Source organism: Protopterus annectens, chromosome 3.part1, assembly GCF_019279795.1.
Source record: "Protopterus annectens isolate FY-2018-M chromosome 3.part1, PAN1.0, whole genome shotgun sequence".
NCBI lineage: Eukaryota > Metazoa > Chordata > Ceratodontiformes > Protopteridae > Protopterus > Protopterus annectens.
In genome coordinates, this window is record NC_056732.1 from 1,653,091,073 (window position 1) to 1,653,115,224 (window position 24,152).

The window sequence follows — 24,152 nt, forward strand, 5'->3', positions numbered from 1 at the left end:
TTTGTTGGACAAACTTTTGTATTTCCTCTTTAGCCTGTTCTGCATCAAAAAATTACTTTGAACCCCAGAAAGAAATATTCTGAGGACAGTGGGATATAGCAGCTTGAATCTCACATCTGCCTCTTGACATTCTCTGATTGCTGGGATACATTTGCTTCTCTTCTGCCTGGAATAGAGTGAATTATGATTTTCCACAAAACATTCTACCATCTCCAGTTTTTAATACTTGATCCTGACAAAACTGTGGCAGAAGCCCAGATTTTCTGTTGTCATGATTGCATCTTTATTTTACAGGTCTTGGCTGCTTTCTCAAGACAATGTTTGGAGCATGCACACAATGTGTCCTTTCAGTTAACAAATTCTTCATAGGTTGCTAGGCTAACTGCCCTCGTGGGCCGTTTTAAGCCTAGCCAATTACCCTATGTGAGAATCAAACTTGACCTTGCATCTGTAAGGTAAACAACTTAACCATTATGCCGGCCTCCCACCCCTTTATTCTTCTGTTGAATACCAGTCCAGTTGCTTATTTTTCCTTAGTAGTCTTTTCCTTCCTGTTTCTCTGGTGCAGTAGAAAATCTCAGCTTTTTTATGTGCCCTGTCTTCTAACTCTTAAAACAACTCTTCTTGAGCACTGTCATACCCAGCCAGCCTGATAGGTATGGATCATTGTGGTTTTGTGGAGGAGACACTGACATTGTTAACAGAATGATGGTGATCCAGAGCGAAGCAGAATGTAAGAAAATACTGCTTTTGTCGGTGGATTTTGATACAGGGAAAGCATTTCATAGAGTCAGCAGAGATTTTGTGTGTAGGGCATTGGAAGAATTTGCATTCCTGAAAGAATGATAGGGTTAATTATGAGGATAATATGAAGGGTTAGAAGTAAGAATTAAGGTGGGGGAGTTCCTTTTCTACAAACTGTGTTTGAAAAGAGAAATTAAGCATGGGGTGTTTTCTTCTTTGTTATATAGGGAATCATTAGCAAAGAAAATAAGGGGCTCTCAAATTCAGGAATGTAACTGGCATGGTTATCAAGAAAAGTAATCTTTTGTTTGCAGATGATATTATTTTGTACTTGATAAGTCCAGAAAGAGGCATTTTGGTGTCATGGAATATTTTGAGACATTGTCAAGTCTTTTGGGGATACAGTATTAATGAAGATAAAACAAAGGCTGTAGCAGTAAACTATATTCACACTTAAATTGGTTCAGCAGTACCCATATTTTTGCGGAGATGATAAGATGAAGCATTTAGTTATGTGGATTAAAGAAAAGATTTTGTTATAGCATCTAAGAGTATGTGAGAAGAAACCAAATAAAAGAAAATACAAAAACTGAGAAATGGGAAGCTCTTGATTGTGGGTATAAATTGTAAGACAGAAGTGACGAAAATGTTGTAGTCCCTTTAGTTTTTTTACAGGTCAAGCATGTTTTTATCAACTGATGCTGAAATTGTCGACAATGACAAAAAATTGAATGAATTTATTTGGTAGGAGAAAAGAGCAGAAGTTAGGTGGGGAAAAGTGGATGCTCCCCATAGAACATGGTGATTTAGGATTGCCTGATGAATGGATACTTTAGACCAATGCAGTTAAGGCTGATATACATAATCCACACATAAGGTTATAAATCAGAGTAGAAGGGGATGATCATGAAAGTAAAAGTTGAGAAATAAGGAGAGAGTAGGATTTTGGATGCAGATCCCTAAGGAAAATAATGCCAACCATACAGAATAGTTTATTCATAAAGTTGGAGAAAGTATTCTAAGAAAAAGCCAACATAGGAATGGAGAAAGGAGTTTGCCAATAGGGAGGACTGTAAGTAGGGATATAGAAAATAGTCAAAAGGGGGCTGGAATTTACTGAATAAAATTGGCAAAGGAACCAATGTATTGAGAGCAACTAACTAGAGAAAGAAAAATAATTGGCTGGGATGAGGGCTTTATGAGTTTTTCTGGGAAGTGTTTCTTTTGAGGTATAAAAATGCCTTTGCAGAGAATTATTTTTTCTTTAGGCAGATAGCAAATGCTGGAGGTTGGATAAAAAAGAGAAAAGTAAATAGGAAAATGTTTTTAATGAGTTGGCAGATTTTAAAAATGCACTACAGAGTATGCTGTTACAAATGCTGACTGTACCAAAGAAAATGATTCTTTTGAGCTAGGACATAGATCTAAATTCCATGTTCATAATAAGACCTTACTATGTTTAATTTTACTGGCTGCCAAACAAGCAATTACTAGAAACTGGAAATCAAAATCTAAACCAAATGTAATTCAAGTACCGAATATTGTAAAGGAAATGAAAGAGCTAGAGGTGGGATTTTTAGAAAAGGCAAAGAGCAAATTACATATAAATAAATGAAATTTATGGGAACTATACATTCAGAATAATGTTCAAGAGAAAGAGTGAGGTTATAGGGAAGTCGAGAATTGAATACTTTATGTAATATTGGAGTGAATAATTGTTAAAAGTAAAGAAAACATATGTGATGTGTAATAGCCTGCTCATCAGTTAGAGCGCTGTGTGGTGGCTATGTGAATGGGCATTCTTTCATTGAAGGTTCTGCATTAGGCCTCGCAAGCCACCACGTAAAAATCTACTGCCAATCATTAGCGGACTGCATGAATATGACAAATGTTAATATTTGTTTCCTTTTGTAATAATATATGTATAACTATATATAAAGTGATAATTTAATAACTATGTTAAAAAAAGAATCCTTTTGCCAACCCTGCTAAAATTTCCTTGGATCGTGATAGAAGCTGTAAATCCTTTTCTTCAGACATTCTTTTCCCCAGTGATAAAGATGGTCCTACCTAGTTTTTTGCCTCCCATTCCAAAATATGAAATAAACTATACATCCAATCCAAAACCTTTCTTTTGAAAACATTTAAATCTACCCAGCAAAAAATCTTCCCTGCAGCAGAATAAGACAAAATGGCACAAAAAGAAAGGAGGTGGATTTCAAGGAACCTTTTTCCCCAAAAGAAAAGGCATTGGCCATCTTTACCTCCTCTCCTTCCAACCCCAGCCTTCTTCCCAAATTTGCAGGCGGTCTTTCCTGCTGTCTTCCACTTTGGAAATCAATAGTCTCGGATTCTTGGGTTGTAAAAATCTTTTAGTATGGTTATAGGCTTCAGTGGGCATCCTCTCCTGTTCAGACCTCTCCTGTTCAGTCTGTGATCCTTTCCCCTCCAAGGAACCAAATTCATCTTTTTCCTCTAATAATTTTGCATCTTCTGCCTCAGTGGTAATAAAAACAATTACCACTTCTGAGCAAGGGAAATGTTTCAAGTACAGACCATTTGTGGTCTTAAGAAAAAGAAGGCGCTTGGAGACCAATTTTCAGACATTTCAAAACTGAGCACGTTTCTTCTAATTATGTAATTCAGAATGCTGACTTTACAAACCCCGTTCTTTCATCGAAGGTTTGGCTTCTGCTACATACCTACAATCAGCTGTATTACTAGCTGAGTTAAGTACAAACTTGCAGTTTTAACAATTGTACTGCATTTTATTTTATTTTTCTGTGCATTTAATTGTTTCATTGGTTTGTGTCTCTCTGTCATTATTTATTTTTCTATTTAATTGTTTCATAGAATACTGTGGTCTCTCTCTGTCTCTGCAGTTAGTTTCCCGCCCACCCTCCCTGTTCTTGTTGTGGTATTAATCCTGGTGGGTTTGGAATTGCCTGCCCCTCCTGTAAATTTGTGTTTGTACATTCCTCCTGGGTCTATCTCATTTGATCACTCAACCAAGTACAGTGAGATCATATTTTGACTTCAGACACTCCTACCAGTGCCATCTGTTCAGCTCTATCCCAGCTCTATTCCAGTCTAGTGTCACTAGCTCATTCTACCTAATGCAGAGAGAACATTTGTGAAGGGCAAGTCACTTAGGTCGTTCATTTTGAATGATCTTCTGTTTCTCCTTTCTCCCTTTCCACTTTCAAACAAAAAAAAAAAAATCCTAAGCTAGTTTCTTGCCTTTCATGTAACTAGTTTACAGATTTGCTGCAACCAGGACTGTTTGTAAGCTTCTGAGCCCCCAAAACCTGTCTGTGTTGGAGGGAAGCCTTCTAGCTTATCAGTGGGAATGGTAAGCACTAGGTAGCCTATCTACCACAAGAGGGGTTTCTGGCCCAGAAATTGTAGTTTATCGGCCGTTTGGGAAATTTTTCCACCTCTTACAAATTTCTGGTTTAAAAGCCTGAGTTTGTGCTTGTTTCCCACCTTTCCTGTAACTAGTCTAGTCCAGATACAGATTTGCTGTATCCAGGACTGTATTTGCAAGATTCTGAGCCCCCCAAGCCATTCTGTGTTGGAGGGAAGCCTTCTAGCTTATCAGTGGGAGTGGTAAGCACTAGGTAGCCTATCTACCACAAGAGTGGTTTCTGGCACAGAAATTGTAGTTTATTGGCAGTTTGGCAGTTTTTCCATTTCTTTCAACTTACTGGTTTAAAAGCCTGCATTTGCGCTTCTTTCCCATCTTTCCTGTAACTAGTCTAGTCCAGATACAAATTTGCTGTATCCAGGACTGTTTGTAAGCTTCTGAACCCCCAAGCCTTTCTGTGTTGGAGGGAAACCTTCTAGCTTATCAGTGGGAGTGGTAAGCACTAGGTAGCCTGTCTACCACAAGAGTAGTTTCCGGCCCAGAAATTGTAGTTTATTGGCCTTTTGGGCACTTTTCCATCTCTTTCAAACTTCTGGTTTAAAAACCTGCGTTTGCGTTCGTTTCCCACCTTTCCTGTAATTAGTCTAGTCCAGATACAGATTTGCTGTATCCAGGACTGTTTGTAAGCTTCTGAGCCCCCAAGCCTTTCTGTGTTGGAGGGAAGCATTCTCGCTTATCAGTGGTTGTGGTAAGCACTAGGTAGCTTATCTACCGCAAGATCCAGGTAGATTCTTAGTTTTAGCACTTGAATTTGCTTATTCGTGCTCAGCACTTGTTAAGAACTTGTTGTTAGCACTAAATAAGCTACAAATTACTACAGCACTCAACATTTCTCTTTACCTAAAGGAAAACAGTTTTTGTACTTATTTTCCTCACTTGTTTAGAGAAAAATAGCTCTTATACTCACTTTCATCACTTGTCTAGAGGAAAGTAGTTTTTTATTCAGGCATGTCCTAGGGTCAGCTCCCAGTGTTCCCTCCTGTCTATCTGATGAATCTGGGCATCTTGAGGCAATGTAGCAATTGCCTCATGTACACAGACAGCCCTCTCCTTTTACCACCCAACACCTCAACCTGTGAGAGATGCACTTATCTAGCCAAACTGGAGGTAAAGCTCTCTCCAATCAAGACTGCACTTGACACTCGAGGAGAAGGTAAACACTTGCGCCACACTACACTCATCACATAGTCCCACTAAACCTACACCACCAAAATCCACACATAGAAACACAAAAACATTCACAGAGGCTATCAGTAATAATCTGCTCAAGCAACAGAGACCTGCAAAGCAGAAACGCAAGCAATCTCGACCCCCCCCAACACAACCCAAATGACACATAGCCCACAGACTCAGTGTGCCAATAAACCACAGCCCATAAGGCAAACCAACGTACCGAACACACTAGTCTTAGGTGACTCTATAGTCAGGCACACTGATGTCCCACTCACCAGGCTAAACAAGGAGAAGGTTACTGTCAGCTGCCTGTTGGGTGCCAGGATCCGCCACATAACCCATGCAATCAGGTCACTCCACAACAAGTATAAATATGACTCTGTCATTGTCCATGTTGGTGTGAATGACCTGAGATGTACTTCCCTGGACTACATGAAAAGAGACATGAAAGAGCTCTCCGATGTTGTAGCCCAGGCAGGTATGACCCTAGCCCTGAGTAGCATCCTGCCATCACCCAGAATGATACCACAGTACAAGGATAAAATGATTGACTTCAGCAATTGGCTAAGCTTCCGGTGTCATTCTAAGGGGATCCAGTATCTCTCTGCGTGGGACGACATGGTCAACAGATCACGATACTTTGCCAGAGATGGCCTGCACCTATCGCCCCTGGGATTCCAGATACTGGCTAAGGATCTTGCCGCCCCATAGTGCCTTGTTTATACAAGGTTCAAATGACAAATTCACCACCATGGCAGGAACAGGCAAGCAAAAACTGAGGATAATGCTACTCAATGCTAGAAGTCTAAATCTCAAAATGCACTCACTCGAGGCACTCCTTAGAATAGAGAACATCGATATCTGTGTAGTGACTGAGACCTAGTTCTAGGCTCTAGAGAGCACTTCTGCATTACCAGGCTATAACACATACCACACTTTTTGGCCATCTAAAGAACCAGACCAGAGCACCAAAGGCAGAGGTGTGTCCATATTCATTAAGGATATCCACACGTCCAGGCTAGTTGCACAGCATAATGCATCCGAGGTTATCCAAGTGCAACTAACTCTGGGCAAAACTGCACTCCAAATTGTAGCTTGCTACAGATCCCTCACCATGCCCCAGGATTCCTACTCCTCTTTTCTTGATATACTGGAAAATATTAGGGTTCAACCAAACACCCTAATAATGGGTGATTTCAACTACCCCACCATTAACTGGGAAAACTACTTATACAAACTCCTTCGCTCAATGCTTTCTGGAATTCATAAATTCCAATGTACTGGATCAACTTATCAGGGGTGACAATATCCTAGACCTAGTCATTACCAACATGAGTGACCAGTGTTCCACACCTGAAATCTACTCCTCATTGGTCAGATCCGACCATAAGCCAATCACCCTAGATATCTGCATCCTGCTCCCCACCCACCATTAAGGAAACCACAGTAAACAATTTCTCCAAAGTCAACTTCATGCTTCTTAAGACAGAAGTGGCGCACTTCATGACACCCATGCAGATGGACAATACAGTTACAACTGTTGAATCCTACACAAATGCACTCTATAAGCACTTACATGAGTTCCTGGATCATGCTATCCCAAACAGAACCAAGATGATAGCCTCCAAAAAAAGGAAGCCAGTCTGGTGGTCCCCTGCCATAAACAAACTCTACAACAGAAGGAAGAAATTGTTGCAAAAGAGAGTAAAATCCCATGAGTGGAGGAGCTGCCTGGTCAGCCTTAGTAAGAAGCTGAGATCCCTTATAAGATCCTCCAAAGCTAGCTATGAAAACAAAATCACCACTGATTGTAAGGGCAACCACAAAGCATTCTATAGCTATGTCAAGAATCTCAATGGCAACACCCAGATCTGCTCTGAGTTACAGCACAGCGGCATGAAAATTACAGAACCAACTGATATTGACAAAATCCTGGCAGATAGGTTCAGTGCTAACCTACCCACCTCTCAACCCCTAAAGGGCCCATATCTATACAGGAAGAATGCAGGGTCCTTGTAATCACATCTATGCAGGTAAAAGCTGCAAACTCTAAAACCAAAAACACAGCATCCATGGGACCGGACAACATCCTAGGCTGCGTTTTGCATGAACTTCATAATGAACCACCTAAGCACCATGTTCAATCATAATCTCACATCAGGCTTTGTGCCCACTGAATGGCGCACAGCAACAGTTATCCCACTTCACAAAGGGGGAGCCACCACTGATCCTGGAAACTATCGCCCTATTAGCCTGATGAGCCTGGTCTGCAAGGCCATGGAACATATCATCATGGAACTCATAAACAAAGACATTGGTAACCTCCAAACTCTGGACCCCACCCAGTTCGGGTTTGTGAAAGGCAGATCATGCCTTCTGAACCTGATCGACTTCTTTGAGGCAGTCACCAAAGCCGTAGACGAGGGTAAGGTGGTTCACACAGCCTATCTTGACCTCGCCAAGTCTTTCGACACCATCCCCCATTCTGTAATTATAGCTAAACTCACTAAACTAGGTATAAATCCCTGCGTCACAAGATGGGTTGCCAACTGGCTCACTGACAGAACCCACAGTGTAAAAGTTGCAGACTCCAAATCTGACTTCAAACCAGTGACAAGTGGAGTACCACAAGGTTCAGTCCTGGGACCTCTCTTGCTTGGTATCTACTACTCTGAAGTACAGGCTAACACAGAAGGCCTCTGGCTAATGAAGTTCGCAGATGACTGCAAACTAGGAGCCATAGTTGAGTCCCCAGATGATGTGGACATCCTACAGAAGGGCCTCATTGAGACAGATGCCTGGTGTCAGAGGCATGGCCTCAAGCTGAATGCCAAAAAGTGCATTGTCATCCCCTTTTGTAAAAGCTCTGTACCCATGAACTACCACATAAATGGCAGTCTACTTAATGCTGAATGTGTGATAAGAGACCTTGGGACCCAGGTGGACAGTAGTCTCTCCTTTTGTAATCACATCGCCACAGTAGTCAGGAAATCCTTCTATGTGGCACACCTCATCACAAAAGGGTTCTCATCCAGGAAAAAAGAGGTAATTGTTCCCCTCTACTCAGCACTCATTAGACCCATTATAGAGTACAACGCCCCTTTTGGAATGTACCTCACAAGACATCTGCAGCAGCTGGAAAGGTCACAGAAATACCTCACAAAGAGGATTACTGGCCTCAAACAGATGCCCTACACTGACCGTCTCAAAAAACTCCAGCTTTACTCTGTAGCATATCGCCTACTCTGAGGAGATCACTGTCTAACATATAAAGCTATGTTAAACCCAGAGCTGTTGGACATGCTACACCTTTAGAAATCCCAATCCCTCCAAGCTACACTCTATAGTGACCTAAACCATGTCACCACAATAAACAGGACATGCTGGAGAGATAGATTCCTGTCCCAGAGACTTCCTATATTCTGGAAAAAGCTACCCATCTATGCCAAGCAAAGTTCATCATTAGCACTCTTCAAGAAAAATCTTGATGAGTGGATGGGAAATAGGAAATACACACCGGGGATCACTTCTGTGGCTGTGCTCGACAGGGGCACAGGAAATTAACTTTCTTGGGTGGCGTAAGCCAGGTAACCTTGTTGGCTAAGCTTAATTAGGACCTTGGGCCGATAGCCTACTACCTGCCTATGAACCAAAGCTTTTGTGGTCACCATAGATGTCAAAGATGCATATTTACACATTCCATTTCACTAGAAACACAGATGATTCCTAATACTTTTTCCCTTAGGATTGCTCTTTCAGTTTACATATTTGCTCTTTGGTCATTCTGCCACCCCAAGAGTCTTCACTGAGTGCTTTTCTACAACAGGCCATGACTGCAGCAAAGCACTCAGTCTTCACTGAGTGTTTTGCTGCAGTCATGGCCTGTTGTAGACTCCAAGGAATTCACATATACCCTTATCTGAATGATTGCTTCATCTTAGCATCCTCCACCAAAGACGCTCTTGATATATATTCAGTTTACTTTGCTTCTGTTCAGTAACCTGGGCTAAATCTAAAAAAAGTCTTCCTTGGTCCCTGCCTACAGGATAGTCTCCTAAGGTTTTCTTCTGGACATGCCTCAGATGACAACCTTCCAATTCCTAGAAAAATGCTTTTTAGCATCCCCACTTTCTAGATCTTTCCCATTAAAACATGTCCACAGCAAAGGAATATCAGAGGAGTCTAGGTTTTTATGGCCTCGTCCATTCTCAAGGCTCTTACTCAACACAAGGAAAATTCAATGATTCCTTTAATCCATTTGTGCCCAACATCTGCATCCTTTAACCTTTACAATTCTTGTTCTCAATTTTAGTAAATAAGGAACTTGTTTGGTGGGCCAGTCAAGTCCTGGTAAAGCCTGGTCTTCTTTCCGAGCACTTCTCAGTCAGTCACCAAAGATGGCTCAGACTTTACATATGGACACTGGTTGAAGGAGACCAAGTTTAGAGCATTTGGGAACCTCATTTCAGACACAAGCATAAATCTCAAGGAAATTATAGCAGGTCTCAAAGCTCTAAATCAACTGTAGTCACCTGGTGATAACAGAAACCACCACAATGATGTGGAATATAAACAAATGCAGGAACAAGGTCCTATCCCCTTTGCAGATTATCCATGATTGCCTGGGATTTGACAATTCATCAAAGTTTAGCTCTGCAGGTGAGATTACACTCCATTAGAACAGAACACCGCACAGAGCAAATCCAGGATACACTTTCAAGTGTGGATGCTATACCCAGAGATCCTCTACCAGATTGGCAACCTGCATTAAACTCCCCAAATAAATCTACATGCTTCCCATTTCAATAGACAACTAAAACTGTTCTTTTCCTGGATACCTTACAAAAAGGTCTGAAAAACAGATATGTTCTCATTCCCCTGGGCAGGAATGTTCTTTATGCAATTAAATCCTTTCCTCTGATATCCACAATCATACTAAAGATCAATATAGACTTACCAGAGAGGCTTCTGGTGACTTTCTTTTTACCCAGACAAGTGTTTGCCCCTTCCCATGTAGCTGGCCAGGGAAAATTAGGAAAAAGTCCTCACGTAGTGGACTTGCTTACACAGATGGGGAATCCCTGCTCCATCTCAGCATTCAAAATGTCCATCTTACTATGACATCTTTTTTCCTGTGGATGTGCAGTAAGTGTTGTTGAAGGCAGCATGGAAACTTGCTACTAGAAAGTAATACTTAGCCTAATGGAAAGCTTTTCCTAGCTCGTACCCCAATACAGAACAAGACCTATCCTTAATGGGCACTCTTCTGGTTCTTCAGTACCTTTGTGAATTACTCAACTCAGGGCTAGGGTGCTCTCCTGTTAAGGTACTCCTCTCAGCCATTTCTGCTTGTCTACCACTAGATCACCTCTTTCTTCTTTATTCCAAGTTGAACAGTTTTGAAAGGGTTTTTAACATAGTAGACCTATTAGAAAGCAAGTGGCACATTCCTATTATCTAAATTTTGTACTAGAGAAGTTAATTCTGACTCCTTTTAGAACCTGCAGAAAATTATTTTCTGCAGTGTATAACTTGGATGAGTGATTTGCTCATTGCTTTGAGTTCTGTTAGACAAGTATTTGAATTACAGGCTGTATGTCTACTCAACCCTTTCTGATCTTAGATAAGGACATAGTGAGCCTTAGAGATAACTCTTCTTTTATGTCTGAGGTTGTTTCTGAATTTACACTAAACAAGACTATTCATCTCCATATGTTCTACCCAGAACCAAAAAACAGAGTAGGAATTCTCCATACTTTCAATGTCTGCAGACAGCTAAGATGTTTGGTCCAAATTAAAAATAAAAAATCTAACCAGCTTTTTGTTTCCTGTGATAATAAAAAGGTCAGCCAGTATCTAAGGAAACAATTTCTAGATGGCTGTCACCAGCTATTCAGTTTTTTGCTATTCAAACCATGTCATATACCCTTAGAATGTCAAGGTTCATTCTACCAGAGCTGTGGCCACTTCTGAGACCTTTTGCAAACAGGTAGATTCTAGATCTATTTTAGAAGCAACATCTTGGTCCTCATTGCACAATCACTAAACACTACAAACTTGACTTATTTTCTAAAGCTAGAGCAGGTTGGCCTAGAACTGTTCTCCATGTGTTTTTTTTTTTTTTTGCAATTGTCATATATAGTTGTGGTTACTGCAGCAGTGGTCTAATGAAGACCTTGGTACAGTTGTGTAAATTTACTTCCCTTGACAGTAACTGAATAGATCGCTGCTGCATTACAAAGCACCTCCCTGTATTCCCCGTTTTTCCTGCACCTTCCCTGGTTACTGTAGGTTATCTTTTTTTTCTTTTGCTTTTCTGACTTGACACCACATGACAACTTTAGAGCTTTAGGCCTATATGACCCTCTTATACCAGCATGTTTTCTCACTTTAAGTGGGGATGGGACGTACAGTGAGAGTGGAAGGAACCTAAAATCTGATATGCTTGGCATGATATATCCAGTGTAGTTAAGGCTACTGCAATAGTAACCTAATCAAACATTTACTGTTATGGATAAGTACTTACACAAATGTACTTTATACCTAATTTCAGATCAGCTTCTGCTGTCTCCTAGTAGCTTATTATATTTCGTCAGTATCAGTTAATCATTGTTTGCAAAGAACATCAGTTTTGCTATCTAAGGTGCACTATGTTTACTTTGGATTGTATTTGTTGCAAGTGCTACCTTCATATAAGATTCAAAAGTGGGAATATTGTTTGAGAGAGTGTTATATGGTGTTGGAAGTACAGAGTGCATGTTTGCATTACTGGTCAAATTGGATGTAGAAAGTTTCTCCTAAAACATAATCCCACATCGGAACCATATACAGTAAACTCTCAGTTAACTGGCACCCATGGGGATTGGTAAATGCCAGGTTGGGAGGGTGGCCTAATTGTTAAGGTGTTTGCCTTATAAACGCAAGGTGCAGGGTTTGAGTCTCACAAGGGATAACTGGCTAGGCTTAAAATGGCTCGTAAGGGCAGTTAGCCTAGTACTAATCTATGAATCTAAAACTGTAGTTTCGGGTTGCTTGAGAGTAACTGTTAAAAATAGGCCTGACTAATACTGTACCTTATACTAGTTTGGTTTGACTTGTTCTCAGGTTGGTGAGAGAGGAAATTTATTCCTGTCTTCCTTTTTAAAACTCTAAAAACGTAAGGTATGTTTCTGTGAGGGGAAAACAGAAAGTGCAATACATGAAATTTGTACTTTTTTTTTTTTGCAGGTTGCTTGAGTTTCAGTTGACTGAGAGTTTACTGTATACAGGTTACACTTAGTTGACCTTGAGTAAAAATAGTGCACATTAGGAAGCAAAATTAGCATTCTTTGCAAATAGAATGAACTCATAGCTTAGTGAAGTCTCCAAACATTTCTGCAGTTAAAAGCTGTGTGTGTCAAGTATTGCATATTCATATTTGCATTATTAATTCAAAAACCATAATACATGCAAGGTATTAGAAGATTTCATCTTAAAGCTTACACAATGGCAAACACAATTGTATTTATATTCAACCTCTGTCTGATGCAGAAAAAGGGCTATTGAATATTATTTCTATACTATTTATTTGTATTGTAATAATTTTGATTTTCTCAAAATATTTCAACAACCAAGTGACAAATGGAATTACTTAGCCTCATGAAAAGCTCAAAGCTGTATAAAGAAAATGCGGCTGGCATTGTGTATGTTGCTTGAATGGTTGTGAAAATATTGGAAGCTGTTCATACAACATTACAAAAGTCATGTGTACTGTGATTATTGTGGCTTATAAAATTCAGTTTAAGACATAGAGTTGAGTGAATACAACCACAGAAAGTTTTTTTTTATGTTGCATAGTGTGCAATTGACAGTTTTCGAGTAACCGTTATGGTTCTAGAGATAGGAACATTTGTTTGAGTAGTAAGGTAACTTTATTTTTAAAAAGGATAAGGCCACGCCCATTTGAGAGTTAAAGTACAGACTTAAAAGAGCATCATTGGAAGGAATGAGTTAATTGTTAACTACTTCACTCGAGGTCATACCTCTCAACTGTACAGGTTTTCCCAGAATGTCCCGATTTCTGCCTTATATTTTCAGTGTGTTCCCCCTAATATCTGTCCCTTTCTGGCAAATAGCTGAGGATTGGAGTCATGAAATAATGACAAACATTTGAGTTTGACTCCACATCCTTTGGAAAATTCATGCTAATTCAAAAAGTACAGTTGAGTACACTTACCATAAATGTATATGTTCGAGTGTATTCACTGTTACAGTCATCACATTTGGGTTATCTGCCTGCAGGTAGCCCTCAACCAACCTGAATACCAGAGTCTTGGATTCCTGTGTCGGATGCTGTCTCTTCCATGACATCAGGTCGTCAGGGGTATAAAATATGCAGCCGACGCCATTACATCAGTTTTTCTTGCCTCAGATGTCAGGTGCCCCCACAGTGGGAAGCAAATATATGTTATGGTACCCCTCCATCAAAAAGTAAATACACCAGAAAGCTTAAATACACCAAACAAGAAGGAAAGATGGAGCCAAGAGAAGTCATGGGGCTGGAGGGAGGGTAATCAGGACTGCAACAGTGAATACACTCGAACATCTACATTTATTGTAAGTGTACACAACTGTACTATTTTCTTTGTGTTTCACTGCTGTAGTCATCACATTTGGGTTGATTCCCAAAGCTAAGGAAGGGAGGAGGAAGTTAGAGAGCATTATGGCCAGCTATTAAGCCCTGCAAAACCAGCTTTGGATTTAGAAAAAATAGGCATGTGGTAATGCTTGGTGAAGGTATGTACAGAGCTCCAGGTAGCAGCTTCTAGGATGTCCCTGGTAGGGACACCTCTGAGAAGAAGGCTATAGAGGAAGATGCAGCCCTGGTGGAATGTGAATTTATCCCCTGTGGGGTAGGTTTTCCATGGTGCTTATAGCAGAAATGAATGCAATGGGCTATCCATTTAGTAATGGTTTGCTTTGAAATGGCCTTCCCCTCTGCCCCTGCAGCAAAGCCAACTAGCAGTTGTTCAGATTTTCTGAGAGGCTTAGTTCTGTCCAAATAGAATCTAAGCTGTCTGTGCACGTCCAAAGAGTGCAGTATTCTTTCTCCTTTGTTTTGTGGATTCAGGAAAAAAGTAGGCAAATGAATGGACTGATTAAGGGCCACACTAGACACCACCTTGGGCATAAAGGAAGGATTGGTCCTGAGGGAAACCCTGTCTGCATGGACGATAATGACGGGCTCCACTCCCATGAGGGCCTGTAATTCAGACACTCTGCTTGCTGAAGTGATGGCTAGAAGGAAAGCTGTTTTCCAAGAAAGGAATTTCAACTCTGCAGTTGCAGCTGGCTCTAAAGGAGGGAGAGTGGGCTTTTCCAATACAAAGTTAAGGTCCCAGGCTGGAGTAGGGGCTCTCCTGGGGGGTCTTAAATTTTTGGCCCCTATGAGAAATTGCTTTAGCAGGGGGTGAGAAAAGAGGGGGGTGGTTCAGTATTGTAATGTGCTGAAATGGCAGAGGCATGAATTTTAATGGATGAGAAGGATATGCCCTTGTGGAGGATTTCTGTTAAGTACTGAAGTGTATGAGGTAAGCTGGGTACCGTTGTGCCCATCCCCTGAGTCTGGCTCCAGGAACAGTATCTTTTCCATTTTTCAGCATAGGATTTTCTAGTACTAGGCCTCCTTGCCTCCAGAATGATGTCTAGCACCTGCTTACTGAGGGATGCTATTAGAGAGCTCAAGGAATTAGCCAGGCTTCAAGGTTCAGGGTTTGAAGCTGAGGGTGCAGAATCTGGCCCGCCTGCTGGAACAGCAGGGAAGGGGTCTGAGGCAGATGCCATGGTTCCAGCAGTGTCATACTGTGCAAGATGGAGTACCAGTGCTGGCGTGGACAGTCTGGTGCAATCAGTATTGTCCTTGGCTTGTTCCGTTTGGTCTTTAGCAGAACCTTCGAGAGGAGAGGCAGAGGGGGAAAGGCATAAACTTAGAGGCTTTCCCATGTAAAGGACAGGGCATCCACTTTCCAAGCTTGACTGTGGGAAGTCCTTGTGCAGAATTTGTCCAATTGGTAGTTTCGAGGGGAGGCAAACAGGTCTATCTCTGGAGTCCCCCATTTGTTCCTCAAGAGGTTGAATATTTTCGGTTCCAGTTTCCATTCGTGTGGGTCCATGAGATTTCTGCTTATGTAGTCTGCCAGAGAATTTAGCTTGCCTGGCAGGAATTGAGCCTGTAGGTGCACTTGATAGCTCAAGGCTGTGTTCCACAGAGCCATTGCTAGTCTGCAGATAGGGTACGAGTGGGTTCCCCCTGCTTGTTTATGTACCTCATAACTGTGGTGTTGTCTGTCTTTACCAGTAATTGCCCTGGAAGAATCTTTGAAGGCTGTCAGGGAGTTCTGTACAGCTAACATTTCTTTTTGGTTGATATGCAGGGGCATTTGTCTCAGGTTCCATTTGCCTTGAATGGACTGCCCTGCCAAGTGAGCCCCCCATGCATAGTCTGATGCGTCTGTTGTTTGGGTTTGGGCGGCAGGGGTTAAAGTGAATGGGAGCCCCTTGTTGTGGTAGCAGGCTTCTGCCCACCAAAGGAACTCTGTCTTTATACAAGGAATGATTTGAATCATTGATTCCAGGTCCTGAGAATGTTGACACCATAGGCTTTTTTATATACCATTGTAGTTTCCTCATATGCAGTCTTGCATATGGAATTAGTAGAATGCAAGAGGCCATGAACCCCAGGGCTTGCAGATTTTTCTTTGCAGATAGCTGGGTCTTTGTGGCCAGTAGTTTGAAGTAGGTTGTCAAATAAACTTGTTTCTCTGGAGTGAGGAAAGCCATCTGGGAAGTTGTGTTCAAGCTTTCTCTCAGGAATACAATCTGTTGGCAAGGTACTAGGTGAAATTTTTTTTCATTTATGGTGTACCCCAGTGAGGTTAGAAGTTTTTTTACGAATGCCAGATGTTTTAATAGCAAGTCCTGGCTTTCTGCCTGAATCAGACAATCGACCAAGTATGATTATATTTGAATATTTCTCTGCCTGCAAAATGCAATGGCTGGAGCTAGACACTTTGTGAATACCCTGGGTGCAGTAGATAAGCCAAAGGGAAGTGCAGAGAACTGATAGTGCATGGAGCCTGCCCTGAAGCTTATGTATTTCCTGCAAGATTCCCTTATTGGAATGTGCAGGTAAGCGTCCCTTAAGTTTAAGGTTGCCAATCAGGCATCTTTGCCTAGCATAGGAAGTAGCTGTTGAAGTGTTAGCATTTTGAATGTTGGGATTACCAAAAAGGTGTTTAGAATAGAAAGGTCCAGGATAGGATGCCAGGAGCTGTCTTTTCTGGGTACCAGGAAAAGTCTTGAATAAAAACCTTGTCCCCTTTCTTCTGCTGGGACAGGTTGAATATCCCTAACACTTAGAAGAAAGAGAACCTGCTGTAGAGCCTCTGCCCACTGATTTGGGGGTAGGTCTGGCCAACCGTTTGGGGTTTGTAGGGTGTGGAAGTGGAATTTGTATCCTTGGGAAACTGTATTCAGAACCCATTTGTCCTGGGTAATGAGTTCCCAGTTTTTTTTCATGCAGGGCGAGCTTTCCTCCTAAGGGAGCAGGCAGTTGAGCAGGGCTTGGAAGGGTTAAGGTTAAGTCATTGTACCATTTTTCCGTAGGGGGGTGGCTTACTATTCCCTGCTTTGGAAGTGGTAAGCCCCCCCACTGCTTAGGCCTGTGCGTAGCCTGAGACTGTAACCTAGGTGGTCTGCTGTTCCTGGGTTTGGACTGAGAATGCCTGGAAGAGGCTGGAAAGGACCAATTCTTAAGGCCTATGCCTACTAAATCTGGGAGGCTGTACTTGCAGGAAATCTTTAACAGTTTGCATAGATTTAGCTTTTTCCTCCATCTTTTTGAGGACTTCTGCTTTGTTGCCAAACAGGCGGTCTTGGTTTAAGGGAGCATCCAGTAATTTAGCTTTAACATGATCTGGCAAGTTTTGCTCCTTAAGCCAAGCATGCCTTCTAAGTACAGACCCAGTGACAGCAGCCCTGCAAGATGTTTCTAGAGAGTCAAAACCACATTGCAAAGTATGTTTACCAACTTGTTCTGCAGAATGTATTAAATCCTGTCATTTTTTGTGTTCAGCACAGTCAGGAATCAACATAATTTTCTGTTTAAGTAGTCCCATAATATGCTGCTGGTACTTTAACACATGAAACTGGCAATTTAAAGTCCTAATGACCAAAGTAGCAGAAGTATATACCTTCTTACCCCATCTGTCCGAGGTTCTAGAATCTCTATCAGAAGGGGTAGGGTTTTTGGCAGCATGCCATGCCCTTTGGCCCTTGGGAAATGGTCTCTGGATCCGCAGTAGGGTTCTCGAAGAGGAACTTGTGAGAGTCAGGTACTCTGTAATACCTGTCAGGTTTTCTAGGAGCTGGAGGTAAAGTGTCTGAGGAAAGGCTAGATTCCAAGAAGGCATCTACAATGTCCAGAACAGGAGGGATAGCTAAAGGCCTGTGTTGAGGGAGGAGTAAGAATTTCCTAAGCCTCTTTTTGGAGTCAGAGTAATCCTGGCTTTCCCAGCGGAAATGCTCCCTAAGAGAGTGCAAGGTTTCACCAAAAGAAAAATCTTCTGGAGGGGAAGCAAATGAAATGTAATCCTCTGCATCAGAATCCTCATAGGTAGATAAGGGCAAATCCTGGTAATCAGAAGAAACAGAAATATCAGATTCCTGATCAGAAGAATCAGAAGGAAAATCAGTTCTAGGTCTCTTAGAGGGGGAAGGCTGGCTTCCCCTAATTAAGGTAATAAGGTCTTCAACCATTCTAAGCATTTGTTTTTTAGGCATATGGGCCTGAGCATGCGTTTTGGATATCAGTTTTCTAGGCATGGGTCGAGTTTTAGGCCTGGATGAAGAAGATGGCATTGGTTTAAAATGCAAGTCTGTAGGCCTGAATACATCCTCAGAAGCTGGTGCCTGCACAGCGGCTCTGGACCCATCCAAGGTAGAGATATCCGCAGGTTCCATAGTCGAAGAAGCATCTCGCGGCATACCAGACTCCGAATGGGTCTCAATAGAGGCCTACGAATCTGAGGTAGCAGGTATCAGGAGCTGTGAAAGTGCCTCACTGAGTACCAGCGGACTTGCTACTAGCTTAACAGAAGCATTGTCAGCAGTTTTGGACCTATGCGATCTGTCTCTGTCTTTATCCTTATGTTTTTCCGAATATCGGTAGTCGGATGGCTTACTGAAGCCATTTCTGGATAGTTATACCGAGTACCAAAATAATTTGCTGCAAGTATAGCCCAACAACGAATAGTTTGGGGTTTGAACAAGGCACAAAACCGACAGCGAGGGGCGTCGTGGTCTGAGCCTAAGCAAGGAATGCAGTATGAATGAAAATCTTTATGAGGTATTTGCTTTCCACAGGTAATACAATTGTTAACTTTTACTTACATCGGTTAAGAGCAAGAAAAAGGATCCCCAACGGGGTACTTAGCTTTTTTGAAGACTTCAGTTCTGAAACTCAAAAACAAAAATTTCAGGAGTCAGCCGACCGGCACTTGCGAGCTGCTTCTGCTTCGGGCACTGCGTGGCAAGAAAAACTGATGTAATGGCGTGGGCTGCATGTTTTATACCCCTGATGCCCTGACGTCATGGAAGAAGAGACAGCATCCGATGCAGGAATCCAAGACTCTGGTATTCAGGCTGGCTGAGGGCTACCTGCAGGCAGATAACCCAAATGTGATGACTGCAACAGTGAAACATGAAGAACATCCTATTATTCTATCAACTTTCTAAGTTTGTAAGAGCTATATTTAAAATCTGTCCCTATTTGTCTCTCCATCATTCTAGGCTTTGTCCAGATTTCTTGCTCTAAGGTTGAGAGGTATGCTCGAGGTAAATTTCTAGACATCTGTTTTTTAACTTATCTGGTTGTGGTCAGAGAGACCTGTTGATAATTCCTTGTAATACATGGTTCTTTACCTGCTCCACCTACTACCAGTTACAGAGAGAAATTTTACAAGCTAATGTGCAGTATTTTGTTGTTGCATCCAGATATTTAAAATGTACTGAGAGAGACATTTTAGAAAGACAAACTTTAGTGTGTTAATGTGGACCTTTCTGTCAAATGTTTTCCACATTTTCAGGAGTACTTTGGTTATGGATGGAATGGAGGTTGGAGCATACCTCTCAACTGTACAGATTTTCACAGAATGTCCAGACTTTTGACTCATATTTTTGGCCCAATTTTTTCATAAAATTGTAGTTTTCTGGCAAATTAGTGGCAAATCATTTAAGACTGAAGTTAGAAAATAATGACAGACATTTGAATTTCAGACTTCATACCCTTTAGGAATTCATGCTAATGCAAAACCTGTTATTCTATCAACTTTCTAAGTTTGTAAGAGCAATATTTAAAACTTGTCCCTATTTTTGGTCCTTTGTCCCACTTTTATTTATGGCTTTGTCTAGATTTATTGCTCTAAGAAGTTGAGAGGTATGGGTTGGAGACCTAATAGTCTGGTTTCAGATTTCTTTCTTTTGTTTTTTTAGGATGGAGGTTCTGGTTCAGACAGTGATGTCAGTCTTTCCTCTATGATATTCCTGAACCACAGTAGTGGTTCTGAGGACTCTGCGGGTGAGGGTGACGGAGGACTGGAACATTCTCTTGTATATCTGGATCCATCTGAAGTTCCTTCTGAAGACCCTCGACCCAATGTATGGCGACTTTACTTTGGCAGTTCCTATGAATCTGAGCTTGGAAATGGAACTCCTTCAGAACTGGTTGGTAAAGTTTTCCAAGTTATGTCAATTTTTTGTTTTGTTTTCTTGTGTTTTCATGCTGCTGTGTAGTGTGCAAGTGCCAGTTTTGAAAGCACTAAGGATATCACGGGCCTATATTATAAACCTGAAAGCTCTAAATAGTGAATACATCTACATCGACACATAAAGGTCGATGTACAAAAGCAGCAAAATACATAATCGTCGAAAATAAAAACGTCGAAAGTATTTGCTTGGCCAGCAGCCCGATCATGGGGATGAGGAAATGTATCCTTTTCCCCACTGTAGTCCAGTCTCGGAGTTGGTATATTTAAGTAGGCGGGGTGTGGTGGATAGCAGGCTTGCCCCCCTGCAAAAGTGTGTTAATCTAATTTTATGTAGTTAGTTTGAACATACCTGCATGGCGCTGTTAGGTGATGAAATACGTTTGGCGTTTTCATCTTCGCCAATTACGTATTTCACTGTTTTTGTACATCAACCTTTATGTATCGATGTAGATGTATTCGCTATTTGGAACATTTGGGTTTATAATATAGACCCGGATATCACTACTTTCAGTGCTTTTTATCACATTTCAGGAGAGCAATGTGTTCATCATAATGGCAGGAATAAAGCTCCCATTTGCAAAAGTGGGATGAATGCAAAAGCAAGAAATAACAGGCCTACTACACTGAATTCATTGGCAAGGAGGAATGAGGCATTATTGGCTTACTGATTACAGCAGAGAGGAAGTGACTGCAGCATCAAGCAGCCTGATGCTGAACACATTCAGTGTTTTGACTTCCTGCCTTTTGTTTTAGTTTGGGATAGTGTCTTTCCCCTTATTGTTTTTCATTTTTTATTGAAGTAACTGTTCATAGGTTCATAGGTTCATAGGTTTATACTAGGCTATCTGCCCTAAGGCATTTATAAGCCCTAAAATTATGTGTGCTTACGCCACCCCTTATATGAAAAATACTGGCCTCTGTCCAGCAGTGACCCAGAGATGATTATCTCCCATCCACAGGTCTAGATTTCTTGAACAGAATGGGGCATTGTACTCGATCATTGGTCTGATAAACCTTCATGATCAGGTGGGCAATGTCTTTCTAACCACCTATGCTCTGGCACCAGCTATCTGTTTCCGTGGAGTCCCTTCTGAAGGATATGCAGTCATCTGCAAACTTTGTCAGCCAACTCCCATGTTGGCCTGTACTTGAGAAGTAGATGCCCAAACAATAGGGGCCAAAGGGGACCCTGTGGGTGGGACACCACTGACGCCGGCTTGGAGTCTGACACAGCGCCAGCAACTCTAACCCTGTGGGTTCTGTCCTTAAGCCAGTCTGTTCATCTAGAAGTAAGTGCTGACAGTAAATTTTAAGGTTTTTTTTTTTGTTTGTTTTACTTTGTGGCAGAGTTAATCACTTTTCTGAGTTTGCTTCCACTGAGGTAATTGCTTACTTGGTAGTAGGCGCTAGCAGAATTATTTGTTTTTCTGCTTTTGTATGGTAGAGTTCTTCATTTTTCTGCTTTCTGCTTTTGCTTGCACTGAGGTAACTGTTTATGTGGTAATAGGCACTAGTAATGTTTCTTGGCTTTCTGCCTTTTTTACTTTGTGGTAGAGTTTTCTAACTTTCTGCTTGCACCGAGATATCTATTTGTAGTAGGTGCTACAGTGTTTTCTAGCTTTTTATCTGTTTTACTTTGCAGTAGTTTTTTCTAACTTTTGCTTCTGCTTGCACTAATGTAATTTGTGTCTGGTAGTAGGTGCTAGCAGTGTTTCACGCTTTCTGCCTTTTTTACTGTATGAATATAGTTTTTTTTTTTTTGTAATTCTGTTTGCACTGAGGTAATTGCTTATCTTGTAGTAAATGCTAGCAGTGTTCATGCTAACTGCCCTTGTTGGCCATTTCAAGCCTAATCAAATAACCTACGTGACAATAAAACCCTGCACTTTGTGTTTGTAAGGTAAACACCTTAACTAGTATGCCAGCTTGATAGTAAATTCTAGCAGTTCCTGGCTTTCTGCTTTTTCTATTTTGTGGTAGAGTTTCCTAACTTTCTACTTCTGCTTGCATAGAGGTCATTGTATATTTGGTAGTAGGTGCTAGCAGTGTTTCCTGGGTTTGTTTTATTTCATTTTATTTTTAACTTGCTAGTGGATTGTTGATGTTATTGGGGCTCTGGATGCTCCCATCCAATCAGATAGGAGCTTGTACTGCTTAAAATCTCTCGCCCAGCAAGTTGGCTGGAGTACACATTTGGCACCCATGTTTACAACTGAGGGTAGACAGCTGCTGTTTCTTTTTACGATTATTTTCTGTCTTACCTCCTTTCATTTTAAGAACAACGGGGAAACAGTTATTTGTTTTATTTTTAACTTCATGGAGGTTTGTTGATGTTATTGGAGCTGTGGATGATCCCATTCAATCAGACAGGAGCTTGTACTGTTTAAAATCTCTCACCCAGGAAGAGCAGGCAGTTGTGTTTTCATGTCATATGACTAAGTGATTGTGTGAGGAAGTGGGTACGCAAGTCTTTAGCTTTAAATTTATTACACTTAATTTTATAAGGAATTTAAGTATGTGCGTTGTTAAACTGCCAAATCTCCTCAAACTTAGCCAACTCGCCGAAGCTTATAAAATAATCAACCATCCTGATAGAACTCCCTCACTGTGCAGAATTCTGACTCCATATACTAACCTCAACAGTCTCCGATCATCAAACAGCATCCAGATCCTAACTATTAAAGCAAAAGGTGGGGTGTGGGATGCCTCACGCTCCAATTCCATTGCAAGCAACTCCTCTCAACAAAACACCTTAGACTTACTACTGGCCAATCAGTTCAAATATGCCCCATGTCGTGAACCTGACTAACTACATATCTCATACCTTCTCTAGTCATATCCCTAGCCCATTTCCCTAATTGCAGATCTAAAAAATCTCTTTCCTTATAACAATTTAGGAAGATTCGTCTATTTTCCAGTAATATAACAAAATCAATGTTTTTGTGTATAACCTCCTGTCTGTCCTAATCTATATTTTCTTGTAGTAACTATACTTACTTTTTTTTTAATTTAAAACATGTACTCATTTTGTATTATTGCTTTTCTCCTCTGGCCTCTACTGAAAACGGATATGTATCCAGCTAGACCAGCCCGGTTAACAAATGTAAAATAAATAAAATATAAATAAAATAAACATTCAACGAAATATGGATTCACTAAATTTGTATGTTTTGGAAGACCTTATAAAATCAAATTATATTAAAGAATGTGTGCGTCGTAAAGTGTATTATAAGCAAGGTGAAGCTAATACTTGTTCAAATTGCACTAAACTACTGGAACTTGTGAAGGTCACTGATAGCAAGTCCTTCAGCGACAATAATAAAGATTCTTGTATTTGTCATTTTAGACACTTTACTATGATTTCTGAATTCTTAACTGATTAGAAATTGACGTATGAGTGTTAGGATTGAAATAAACAAAATGTTAATCATAAATTCCTTCTGGATAACAGTGTAAATGGAAGTTTAGGTAAGTCAGATACTCCAACAAAGAAAGAAGCTATGAGTAAGAAAAGGAAGAAGGGTACACGATATTATATTACAAAAAAGAGGAAAAATACTAGGTGTGATGAGGCAGAAAAGCAGGTTGTGGATACGGAGAAAATAATTCTGTAGATAACCTCAGTTTAGATGAATTACATGTCTCCCTGGATAGCGTTGATTCAAGTTCATTTGTACAAGAACATAGGCCTGTGTGTTTATTCCCAGAAGTCATTGCATCTAAGAATGGAAGGGGAGTTAATGATACAAAAGCTTTAAATGAGGTTAGGAATAATTGTATTGTAGATCCACATTGTGTAACTTAGACAATTCTCCTTTTTTGTTGGTACCTGAATCAGATGCATGTAGTAAGAATATTACTATCATGAGACATTAAAAGGATAAGTTGGACAGAATCTCAAGATACATTAGATTATGTTGAAGATGCATTAGATTATGTTGATGTTAAAGAAAATAAAAAGATAGCAGCTCAAGGGGTAACTGAATCATATGAAGTACTAATTT

At 40.8% G+C, this 24,152-nt stretch overlaps 1 protein-coding gene across 1 annotated transcript in view; it reads left to right on the forward strand.

The window, feature by feature from the left end:
• Positions 1-24,152, forward strand: part of PEX1 (peroxisomal biogenesis factor 1) — a 1,694,243-nt gene that overhangs the window by 1,450,473 nt on the left and 219,618 nt on the right. The window contains exon 21 of the mRNA XM_044067676.1: positions 19,874-20,104. Within this exon, the coding sequence (XP_043923611.1) occupies positions 19,874-20,104 (231 nt within the window). The remainder of the gene's footprint in view (positions 1-19,873; positions 20,105-24,152) is intronic.